This window comes from Mandrillus leucophaeus, unplaced genomic scaffold (assembly GCF_000951045.1).
Source record: "Mandrillus leucophaeus isolate KB7577 unplaced genomic scaffold, Mleu.le_1.0 Scaffold157, whole genome shotgun sequence".
Classification (NCBI taxonomy): Eukaryota; Metazoa; Chordata; class Mammalia; order Primates; family Cercopithecidae; genus Mandrillus; species Mandrillus leucophaeus.
The window spans coordinates 2,649,979-2,662,462 of NW_012101554.1; the positions used below are offsets into that span (position 1 = coordinate 2,649,979).

The window sequence follows — 12,484 nt, forward strand, 5'->3', positions numbered from 1 at the left end:
TGTTAGCCAGGATGGTCTCGATCTCCTGACCTCGTGATCCGCCTGTCTCGGCCTCCCAAAGTGCTGGGATTACAGGCTTGAGCCACCGCACCCGGCCACTTTATAGTATTTTAAAATGCTACTAATTTGTGCTTTTAGTTGCAGTCATTTGTCAGCTATCTTCCTTTTAATAGTGCTTGATATGGTTTGAATCTGTGTCCCCACCCAAATTTCATGTTGACATGTAATCCCCGATGCTGGAGGTGGAGCCTGGTGGGAGGTGATTGGATCATGGGGGTGGTTTTTAATGGTTTAGCACCATCCTTCTAGTGCCATTCTCTTGATAGAATTCTCATGAGATCTGGTTGCTTAAAAATGTGTAGCATCGCCCCCTTCTCCCTCTTCTTCCTGCTCTGACCATATAAGACATACTTGCTTCCCCTTTGCCTTCCGCCATAATTGTAAGTTTCCTGAGGCCTCCCCAGAAACTGAGCAGATGGCAGCATCATGCTTCCTATACAGCCTGCTAAACCATGAACCAATGAAACCTCTTTTCTTTATAAAGTACACAGTCTCAGTTGTTTCTTTATAGCAAGGCAAGAACAGACTAATACAGTGCTCTTTATTTTTTAAGCTTGTGTGTTTAGTATTTGTTCTTTTGTTCATCTGTAATGAAGTAAGGAATCCAATTTCATTTGTTTTCCAAATGGATAACTGGTTATCCCAGCTCCATTTATTGTATAGTCTTTCATTTCCTCACTGATCCAAAATGCATCTCTATCATATAACAAGTTTTATTATATGTGCAGATCTTTTCTGGACTCTTTGATCTATCCATTGGTCAGGTTGTCTATGTACTCATTAGTACCTTCAGCTTTTTTAGGAGTGTCTTGGCTATTTCAGGGTCTTAGCTTTTCCATATAAATTTTAGAGTTATTTTGTCAATTTTCATCAAAATAAATCTTCTAGGGATTCTAATTGGCGTTGTATTGGAACTGTAGATCAATTTGGAGAAGATTTGTAATCTTAAAATATGTAGACTTTTTATCCATGAATATTTTCCTTTCATTATTTTGGCTTTCTTTGATGTTTTTCAATAAAGATTTATAATTTTATTCATGAAGGTCTTGCACCTCTTTCAGATTTATTTCTAAGTTTTTAAGGGTTTTTGGTTAACATTTTAAATAAAAATATTAATAACATTTTCCAAAATACACAAAAATAGAATAGTAAAATTAACTCCTATATATCCATCACAGACCTTCAACTGTTATCAGTGGAAGGCAATGTTGTTTCATCTATACCCTTCTCAACTCTTTCCCCTCCCCTTATTCCCCAAATTGTGTTGTTTAAACAAATTGTAGCCATCAAATCATTTCATTATCTCAGCTGTCAAATAACATTCTGTAAATACTTAAAAATATGTCTCTAAAAGACATGACTAAAATTTTTCACACCTTAAAATTTTTCATATGTTTTCACACGTTAAAATTTTTTAGATAGATGGATAGATAAGATAGGAAGGAATTGATTATGGGAATTGGCACTTGTGATTATGGAGACAGAGAAGTCCCACAATGTGCTGTCTGCAATCTGGAGAACCAGAGAAGCTAGTGGTATAGTTTAGTCAAAGTCCAAGGGCCTGAGAACCAGGGAGGTGATGGTGTTTACTCTCAGACTGAGGCTGAACGACTGAGAACCTAGAGTTCTGATGTCCAAGGCCAGGAGAAGATGGGTGTCTCAGCTCCAGAAGAGATAATAAATTTGCCTTTCTTCTGATTTTTTTGTTCTATGTCCTCAACAGTTTGGATGATGCCCATTCACATTGGTTGAGGGCAGATCTTCCTTACTCAGCCCACTGATTGAAATGTCAATCTCTTCCAGAAACACCCCCAGAGATACACCCAGAAATAATGCTTTACCAACCTTCTGGGCATTCCTTAACCCAGTCAAGTCGACACCTAAAATTAACTATCACGTATCTTTATGGTGTTTTTTTTTTTTTTTGAGACGGAGTCTTACTCTGTCGCCCAGGCTGGAGTGCAGTGGTACAACCTCGGCTCATTGCAACCTCCGCCTCCCGGGTTCAAGTGATTCTCCTACCTCGGCCTCCTGAGTAACTGGAATTATAGGCACCCACCACCACACCCGGCTAATTTTTGTATTTTTAGTAGAGATGGGGTTTCACCATGTTGGTGAGGCTGGTCTCAAACTCCTGACCTCATAATCCGCCTGCCTTGGCCTCCCAAAGTGCTGGGATTACAGATGTGAGCCACCGTGCCCAGCCCTCATGGTGTCTTTTAACATACATACATACATATATATATATATATATATATTCATTCCTCTCCCTCCTAAATTTCTTATAAACCAGAAGTTAAATCTAGAGGATAAATGGTATTCCGATTTTGGTTTGGTTTGGTTGGGGACTAGAACACTTCGTGGGTGGTGGGGGTATATCCTATCCTGTATGTCTGATTTTATGCACTTTCTGTGCCATTGAAATTGATCATTGGGTTTAGGTGTTTGGGTCCCTGATTCATCCATTAAGTTCCCCATCAACTTTTCTCCTGATAGTTTTATTGAGCATCTGATGATGATCAATTCCTTTATTCATTATCTCATTAGGGCATGCAAAATAATGATATTCTAACATTTTCATCCTGGTCCATTTATTAGCTGGAATTTTTTAATACAGAGTACTTTCATTGTCATCCCTTTCGTTACCCTGAAACGTAATTTACGTGGGAAAGGCGGGGTAAATGCTTGCTACATTTTTTTTTAAGCCTGTTTGCAGAATAATGATTTAGTTCTCTAATTTCCTCCAGAAGTGAATAGTGAAGGATGTTTTTTTTTTTCTGAGTATTATTATAAACTTAGGAATTTTAATATTTGTACTTAAGTTTTAGAATTAGCTTCTCCATTTTCACAAATAATAAAAGCCTGCAAGCTTTTTCATTGAGATTGCATTTGAATTTGTAGTTCAGTCTGGGGAGAACTGTTATCTAAATAATATTTAGCTTTCCAATCCATGAACTTATCATCTCACCTATTGAAGTTTTCTTTAATTTCTTTCAGTAATTTTTAGTTGCTTTGTGTTTATTGGCCTTGTGTCTTGCAAACTTGCTAAACACATGTAGTATTTCTGTTAAGGCTTTTTCTTAGATTCTTTTGAATTTTCTATGTGGATAAACATATTATCTGCAAGTAAAAACAGTTTTATTGCTTCTTTTCCAATATTTATATCTTTTATTTCTTTATTTTGTCCTATGGAACTGAATGGCACCTCCAATACAATGTTGAATAGGAGTGATGAGAATGGGCAATCTTTTCTTTTCCCCCCCTTTTCTAAAAGAAAGCTTTCAGTTTCCTGCCCCTTCCCTGCAGTATCTGGCCCCTGCTGTGTATCAGTGCAGGATCTTTGCCCAACCAGGTTTCCTGTTCCTCCCCTAGGGAAAGATGCTTCTTCCTTCTCTTCCCTCTGGCATTGCACCTTTTCCTGAAATCAGAGGGTTTACTGGACCTCTTCCAGGGGGAGACTGTTGTTGCTAGTTACTGTAGGTGCAGAGCTTGTTGGGAGAGCAGGGGTGATTAGGGACAGATAGCTTTTGCTTCTATCCCTCTCTGAGAGGAGGTTATTTTTGCCTCCCGGGACTTTGCTAGGCAGGAGGGTGTCCTGCCCCATTCCCAGGGACTTAGGTGTTGCTTCCTATGCAAGAAAGCCCAGGGAAGTAGGTAGGTAGGGTTTTATTGCCTGTGTTCCAGCAAAGGGATCTTTCTCAGGTCTTCTGCCTCGCTGCAGCCTTTCATGAGCACTCCACAGAAAGGAACTCGTGAGTGGGTGTGGACACTTCTTGTGCCTGGGCTTCAGAAGAACTCTGAACTTGTGTGGCAGTCCACATTTGGCCTTTAAGAAGTCCTTAAAATTTTAGCTGATTCTTCTATTACACTATTTGCATCCTAATCTTTAAAGTATAACCACCTAATTGTACCTTCCTAAACAATATAATGTAGTTGTGCTGGGTTTTGAACCTTATATAAATGGAATCGTGCCATATGTATATTGTTTTATGTCTGGTTTCTTTTGCTGAGTATTTGTTTTTAATACTCAGCCATGATTTTGTGGTTAGTGATTTTCTGTTCATTTTCATTGTTTTATAGTGTTTCATTATATGAGTATACCACAGTTTGTCTACATATTATCTGTATGGTTTCCAGATTTTAGCTGCTACAAATAGCTAGTATAAGTATCTTGAGTGCCCTCCCCCTGCCAGCAGCACTGGCATCTCCTGGGAGCTGATCAGACATTCATATTCGTGGGCACTACCTTAGACTTACTGAGCTGGAAACTGTAAGGGTAGGGCCTGCAATTTGTGTGTATGTGTGTTTTTTTTTTTTTTTTTTTTGAGGTGGAGTCTCACTTTGTTGTCCAGGCTGGAGTGCACTAGCGCGATCTCAGCTCACTGCAACCTCTACCTCCCAGGTTCACGCCATTCTTCTGCCTCAGCTTCCCAAGTAGCTGGGACTACAGGCGCCTGCCACCGCACCTGGCTAAAATTTTGTATTTTTAGTGGAGATGGGGTTTCACCATGGTCTCGATCTCCTGACCTCGTGATCCGCCCGCCTCAGCCTCCCAAAGTGCTGGGATTACAGGCGTGAGCCACTGTGCCTAGCCTTTTTTTTTTTTTTAAATGGAGTCTCACTCTGTCACCCAGGCTGGAGTGCAGTGGCGTAATCTTGGCTCACTGCAACCTCTGCCTCCTGGGTTCAAGCAGTTCTCTGCCTCAGCTTCCCAAATAGCTGGGATTATAGGTGCCCACCACCAGGCCTGGCTAATTTTTGTATTTTTAGTAGAGACAGGGTTTCACCATCTTGGCCAGGCTGGTCTTGAACTCGTGACCTCGTGATCAACTCACCTACCTCCCAAAGTGATGGAATTACAGGCATGAGCCACCGTACCCAGCTGCAATTTGTGTTTTAACAATCCCTCAGAGTGATTACTGTACATGCTAAAGTTTGAGAACCACTTCTATAGCAGGTATACTTAGGAGAGGAACTGTTGGGCATAGGGATGGGTAGATAATGGCAAACTGTTTCCTAAGTGATTGTACCAATTTACACCTTTACCAATGATACAGGAAACATCTTGGGCATCTTCAGAGTTTTTAATAGTAATTCTTCTCCCTCTGCATCCTTTTTGGTTTTAATGCGTAACTTTATCTGTAAAATTAAAAATTAGGTCATTGGTCAATGAAATCTGAAAGTCTAGAAGTGACTAGTCTAAAGGAAATGTCTTTGAATGCAGTGAGTATGTCATCATCTTTGCTCTCATTTAAATGCCTAGCACAGTGTTAAGCACATAGAAAATTATGTACATATCTGGCAAACTGAATTTGAAAATACCAATTTTTTTTCTGTTTTAAGCAGTTCCTCCATCTTATTTTTTAAAAATCTTAAGACCTAGAGTTTATTAAAATAATCTAGCAGTGCTTTTTGAAAAATCACCATATACCTTTTTTTTTTTTTTTTTTTTTTAGCTTTTATCTCTTCTTTTTGAAGACTTGTTCAAAAAATTTAATTCTGAAATGAAAAAGATTGCCGACCAGGTGATTCCTAAGCAAAGAGCAGCCCAGTTTGATGTTGTCAAACACATGCGCCAAGACCAGATCACCAATGGCATGGTGAATGCTATTTCTACCGTAAGTCTTCAGTCACTCTTTTAGGGTCTTGTAATTTAGTTGTAAATCTATTTGGTAGAAGAAAAACTTAAAGCACTTTGAGAATCCAGGTGAAATATAGAAAGGAATGTTTACAAAGCACAAATTTCTACTTTGAAAGGAAGTCTGAAGTGTTTATTACTCTAACTTTCCTGCCAAATTATAGTTCCTGTTATATGAGGCAATAAGAAAATAGATACTCTTACACAGAGGAAAAATCTTCATTTAACTGTTAATAACCATGCTTTTAAAGAATACTTTCCCCCATTTTCTTCTGTAGTAAAATTGACACATTTCAGACAGGTTTATTAATTATCAACCTTTTGTTCAAAATAATACAAAATGTTTCATTTCACAGCAGGTTTATATTCTTCGAAGACCTGTCAGCTGTTCCTCACATAAGCAATGAGTTCTGTGCTGGATGAATTCAGTTCTCGGCAGCAGCTGTGTAGTCAGGGTCTCGGGCTATTCAGAAAAGGTTATCAGATGGGTTTTGCTTCCTTTCTTAAAGCGTAACAACTATAGGTCTATCTGATGAAGTCTGGTTCATGTTTTGCATGCCAGACATAAAATTAGTTTTATGGATGACATTTTGCCCCAACAAAGCATAGTATAATCTACCATGTTGATTCCCTTAATGATGAAAGAGTGCAGACTTGCTTCAATACTTGACTTTAGAACTTTATAGTGGGTCTGTGTGAGTGGCCCATACAGTGACAGCTACATCTAAATTTGAGGTGAACCAGGCCTTTGTCCCTATTTAGGCACATAAACTCTAGTGGCCCAAACTTGTCTGAGGTGGATCCCTGAGTATTTGAAGAGAATCCTCCAAAGAGTGCTTGAACACGCTTCTGTTGGAATTACTTTTCCTTGCTTGCTCGCCCATGATTTTCAGGTCAAAAGAGCTATTTTGAGTACTTCTTTTACCCCTAAAGGAAACTGCTTTACCTCCCTGATAGAACTGCTTATTACAAAAATCAGTAGCAGGCCTAGTTACAGGTGTGCCCCACTCTAGACAACAGAAAAAGATCAACCTTTAAAATTCTTAGTGTTGCTATTAGCAGAATGCTTTTACCAAATACATTTTTCTCAAAGGAGCATTTTTAGCCCTCTTGTCTGTTTCTCGTCTCTCCCTTTTGTAATACTCCTACAGAATACAAGAACAAATTCTCTTGCTGAACATCTTGGCTTCACTCCCATCTACTTGCTACTTGCCAACAGCTGCTGCCTTATTTTAGCTGTGTGCTGAATACTTATTTACCTTATTTACTCTTACTCTGTGGGCATAAGTCAGTTTACTAGATTCATTCTGCCTCCAAGGATAAAAGGAGTTAATGAAATAAGTGATAATATGAGAGATTAATTTGTGGGATATATATAGTTGCTCTATTTCTTTGCCTTTTAATAGGGTTTCTTAGAGTTTAGCTCTTTCCCACGTTTCAGAAACTCAAGGTTCCAAAGTGATCGATCTTCACTATAATAGTGAGCAAACTGTACTTTGTGAGGGAGCTCCCCCAAAGTTACATATTTTAATGCAAACAGATCACCTAATCTTTTCCTGAAACCCTAGCAGATTTTCTGCTACAAGGGTTTTTAACCTGGGATCCACAAGAGTCCAAAAATGAATGTAAAATTTTTATTCTTGTTTCTACGTGCATTTTCCTCAAGAGAACATTCCTGGCTTTTATTGGGTCCTCTGAGGAGGAATGAAGAACCACGGCAGGTGCAGTTTTTCTCTTTAGAATTAGAAAACTTGAGTCAACAATTTTGTTCACATCTTATTGTCTGCTTTGCTTTTTCTTTTTTTTTTATTTTTGAGACAGCGTCTTACTCCCAGGCTGGAGTACAGTGGTGTGATCTCAGCTCCCTGCAGCCCCTGCCTTTTGGGCTCAAGTGATCTTCCCACGCCAGCCTCCCAAGTAGCTGGAAATACAGATGTGCACCACCACACCCAGCTAGTTTTTGTATTCTTAGTAGAGATGAGGTTTTGCCACGTTGGCAGGCTGGTCTTGAACTCCTGACCTCAAGTGATCCACCCACCTCGGCCTCCCAAAGTGCTGGAATTATGGGTGTGAGCCACCACACCCAGCCTGCTTTGATTTTTGGATGAATACTGTTTTCTACTGTTAATTCATGTTACCATGAATTTAAATTTCAAAAATTTCTAATCTTAATCTTTAAATTATTCTTGAGAATATTTTTAATGCATACAATTAATACAACTACAAAATAATACAACATATTTAATGCATAAGAAGATAAAGTAAATTTAATGTTCAAGATTTAGTTGATATGAATCTATTTTAATAATGACACAGTGGCCACAGAGAATATATGTTTCTTAATATGAATATATATACTATTTTTAGATTCCTTAAAACTTAATTAAGAAGCCTTCAGTTTGTTCATTATCCTAAGTAAATGATACCTGAGTTATTTTTCTGTTGCTACATTTTCCTGTTCTTAAGACTAACTTTGGAAAACATCCAAATAGCACATTCCAACATGAAATGATCTCTTTGAGCTTCAAACTAGTTTTCCCTTAAATGTGTATAGATATTGCTGGTGTTTTATCAGTTAGCTTATGATTTCCCATGGAAATCTGTGGTTGAACTGGCTCTTCATTATAGAATTAGTTGCTGAGAAGGTGACGGCTCTGATGTGGTAAGTTTATGCATCGAACAATTCTGAGATGGTTGCTAGACACAGTAATGTTCATTATCTTCCTAGAAAACCCCAGCAAGTGACTTGACTAAACTTTCATTTTAATTGTGACAGTTTGATTTCTGAATATGTGTCATGGTTCTAATTTTGTAAGCATGAAGATCTTGCCATGAACTTCTTGGAGTGACTGCACAGTATCAGACAACATAGGATTGGGTTAGGAATAGTCTTACGTCTTTCATCTCCCTACAGGGAAATTGGTCTCTAAAGAGATTTAAAATGGACCGCCAGGGTGTAACCCAAGTGCTGTCTCGCTTGTCATATATATCTGCACTGGGCATGATGACAAGAATCTCTTCCCAGTTTGAAAAAACAAGAAAAGTGAGTGGTCCTCGCTCCCTCCAGCCATCTCAGTGGGGAATGCTTTGTCCTTCGGACACTCCTGAAGGAGAGGTAAGGAATCTGAGGAGTCTTGATGCTGTGTCAGAGGCAATACCTATGTCTGTGCATGGGGTGGGGTGGGGGGTTCTGCTTCTGTTCCCATCTCCAGGCCATATCCTTTTTTTGTCCATCATTTATCTGGTAAAGAAATATTGACATGCTTGGGAGACTACATTCGTATGATTCCAAAACTAGGACCTGCAGAAGCATTTGATTCTGTGTGTTAGCTAAAAGTAATACAGTCCATGTTTCTCTTGCTTATTTTAGTTTATCCCAAAATCAAATCATGCACAGATGGGATAAGACTGTGAAGGCAGATTGAAAGACCTATCCCCTCTCATGCTCATGAGGGGCTCTTTTTGAGCAGCTCCTTATTGTCCTTAGTTAGGCTCAGTCACAGCCAATTAGGAGTACACAGTCCATGACCTAATGCGGATTCTAACTCACTTGTATTGAAAAGCAAGCAATTGCCTAAACACCAAGCCAGGGAGTTTACATTGTTTTGCTTCTGTAGCGCCCGCTCCTCCCTGTGTCAGGGTCCTTTCTCCCTTGGGTTAACATTGTGAGTTTCACTTGATTCTATTCCTTCTAAATTGTAAAATTCTGGAGGAAGGAAGGTTCACTGTTGTATCTCAAGCTCCTAACATAGAGCCTTGGTTAGAGTAGAGGCCCCATGAATATATGCTGAATTAATAATTATGACAGGTAAAAGATGTAGGTTCCAAAGTGTAGGAATTTATCATTATTTGGAAGGGATGAAAATAGGAGTCTCTATAGAGCTGCGATTTTTAGAAACTATTTATCTAATTTATCTGAAACCATATGGAAATTGACACTAAAATTATCCAGTTTGTCAAATTTTGTATAATTTATACAACTTTGAAACATTTCATTTCCCAGAGATTGCTTCAGCTAACCTAAAAAAAAAGTAGCTATTTTGTACGGTTACCGCAGCAGATGGTTTTAAGACTTGAAGATACAATCTTACAAGTCACCTGTCTTAAGTATTTTTTTTCTATTTACTATATTCTGTCCTTGTTGGTATTGTTGTTTTAGAACTGTACTGGGTTGCATAGATGTTTAAAATATTTATTTTCTTTTCATTTTGAAATAATTTTAGATGTACAGAAAAGTGATGAAACTGGTACAAAGATTTTCCACGATCTTTCATCTAGATTCCCAACTGTGAACATCTTATGTAACCATAGCACTGTTATCAACCTCATGACATTGAACAATACTATAATCTATGGATCTTACTCAAATTTTGCCAGTTGTCCCACTGTTGTCTTTTTTCTGTTCCAGAATCACACATTATTTTTAGTTGTCATGTCTCCTTGTCTCTTTTAATCTGAAAGAGTTTTTCAGTCTTTATTTACCTTTAATGACCAAGAAACTTAAGGGTACTGGCCAGTTATTTTATACAGGCTCTCATTTCAGGCCAGAAATTTTATATTTGTATGTAGCTGCATTTATTAATGTTTTTCTTTACTTATTTTATACAGTATCATCATAATGACTGTAATGTTTCGTTGTCTGGGAGTAATTGTTAATGTAGTCAATTTTGTTGGGCATTTATGATGCCGTCAGCATTTACAATTACAAGTAGTACTGTGCTGAGCATTTCTGTAGCTAAATCTATTTTATATCCTTGCTTGTTATGAAGATAAATTCCTCTGGATTAAGGGATATATATATATTTTAAAGACATTTGTGTGAATCACCACAGTATCCCCTACAAAGTTGTACTGCTTTGCATTGCCGCCAGCAAAGTAGTGAGCTATTTTCAGATGCAGACTGTACTTTGTATTACTAATGTTCATTCTTAGAAATGACTGTCTTTTGTTTTTTAGGCATGTGGTTTGGTTAAAAACTTGGCCCTTATGACACACATCACAACTGATATGGAAGATGGACCCATTGTTAAATTAGCCAGTAACTTGGGAGTAGAAGATGTGAATTTATTATGTGGGGAAGAGCTCTCTTACCCAAATGTGTTTCTTGTGTTTCTTAATGGTGGGTATATTATGGAGACATCTTGGCCCTAGATAGTCTGTGAAGAGGGGGAGGGAATCCATTATTATCCTGGTATGTAAAGCACAAATAGACTTTAATTCTGGGCCCAGGTTGACCTTCACTTAAAGGTAGAAAATACAGTGATAACAGAAATAGTTACTTTGTTGGCTGGGTTATCCAAGGTTCTGAGAGGATATAGCTATCAGAGCTAAAGGGTAACATTGCAGAAAGTGGCTGCTGTCTGCCCTTTTGCAGTTGCTGACATATCCATAGTGGAATAAGGTTCAACATGGTATCTTTAAGTTCAAGTTAAATATTGGAGTCATTCTGCAAAAATTATCATATCAGCTCTTATAATGAATTGACTTTGTCTAGCCGTCTGATAATCAGTATGTCAGCAGCCTGTGGTAAGAGGATCCCTCTCCTCTGGCTCACACTCCAGTTACTTCTTTCATATACCTCTTCCTACCTCCTTCAAAGTCTTCCAGAGACTCAGCAGGAAGTGTGCTCTCTTCCTTTCTGCTTTTGATTTATTGCTGTGAGTGCCTGTCCTCTCACTAGTGTGCTCCATGAGCTTATCCCTTATCACTTGTCTTTCCTCTCTTCCACTCCCCCTTCTGCTCATTCTAGGAGGCATTAACTCTTTTCTATATGGGCTGGTGAGGAAGGGGTCAGAGCCTCAGCAGGGCTGTTAACTGACTGCCTCATTCATTATATCCCAGAGGCTAACATTGAGTGAGCTTTTACTCTGCACTTTAACCAGTGCCTTTTTGAATCCTCCCGCTAATCTTGGGAAGCAAAGTTCATTTTCCCCATTTCACAGATGATGATTACAACAAGAAGCAGTTTAATAGTAGCAGTTAGTAGGTGCTAAGCAGAATTCTCAGTACTTTAAATGATCAGCTCATTTAATCTTTACTACCACCCTGTGGAAGTGATGGAGCCAGTGTTCACACCCAAGTTGTTTGGACCTGAGTTCATGCCCCAGCACTGTGCTGAAAGATGAGGAAAATGAAGCTGACTTTTCCAGTATTCCTCAGCCAGCATCTGGAAGGACTGGCCCTTAACCATTCTTCCTTTGTTGCTTCCCTGCAACCTTGTGGACTGGCTGCAGGTGTTAATAACAGTATTTTCAAATAACTGCTTAGTGCTGCTTACTATTTTTATTGGTTGGATGTATTAAATCAGGTTGGGTTTATTTTTTATTTCTGTCTTACCTATTCTTTCTTTTTGCCTAGGTAACATCTTGGGTGTCATTCGCGACCACAAAAAGCTGGTGAATACATTTCGACTCATGAGAAGAGCAGGATATATCAATGAATTTGTTTCCATCTCAACAAATCTTACAGATCGATGTGTCTATATTTCTTCTGATGGAGGAAGGCTATGCAGGTATATGTTACTAAAAAGAGTTTTTAAGAATCTCTTTATATTTATTCTTGAAAGAAATAGACTTGTTTTTATTTATGAAACTGTTTTAACCTCTTTCATTGTGAAGATAAATTTAATTCCATGAGCAAACACTTTATGAATATGCATATTAGGTACTGAGGATGCAAATTAATATGGGAGACAGAGTCTGCCCTCAGAGAGCTCAGTCTGCCGGGAAAGGCAGAAAAAATGACTAATAACAATCATCTGTGCTAGTAGTTAATGCTAGCCACTAT

At 38.5% G+C, this 12,484-nt stretch overlaps 1 protein-coding gene across 2 annotated transcripts in view; it reads left to right on the forward strand.

Annotated features, from left to right (window-relative positions):
* POLR3B (polymerase (RNA) III (DNA directed) polypeptide B) overlaps positions 1-12,484 on the forward strand; it is a 136,810-nt gene that overhangs the window by 56,830 nt on the left and 67,496 nt on the right. For both annotated transcript variants that reach the window (XM_011975527.1, XM_011975528.1), the window contains exons 13-16: positions 5,517-5,678; positions 8,613-8,813; positions 10,655-10,817; positions 12,056-12,209. In XM_011975527.1, coding sequence (XP_011830917.1) covers positions 5,517-5,678; positions 8,613-8,813; positions 10,655-10,817; positions 12,056-12,209 — 680 coding nt within the window. The remainder of the gene's footprint in view (positions 1-5,516; positions 5,679-8,612; positions 8,814-10,654; positions 10,818-12,055; positions 12,210-12,484) is intronic.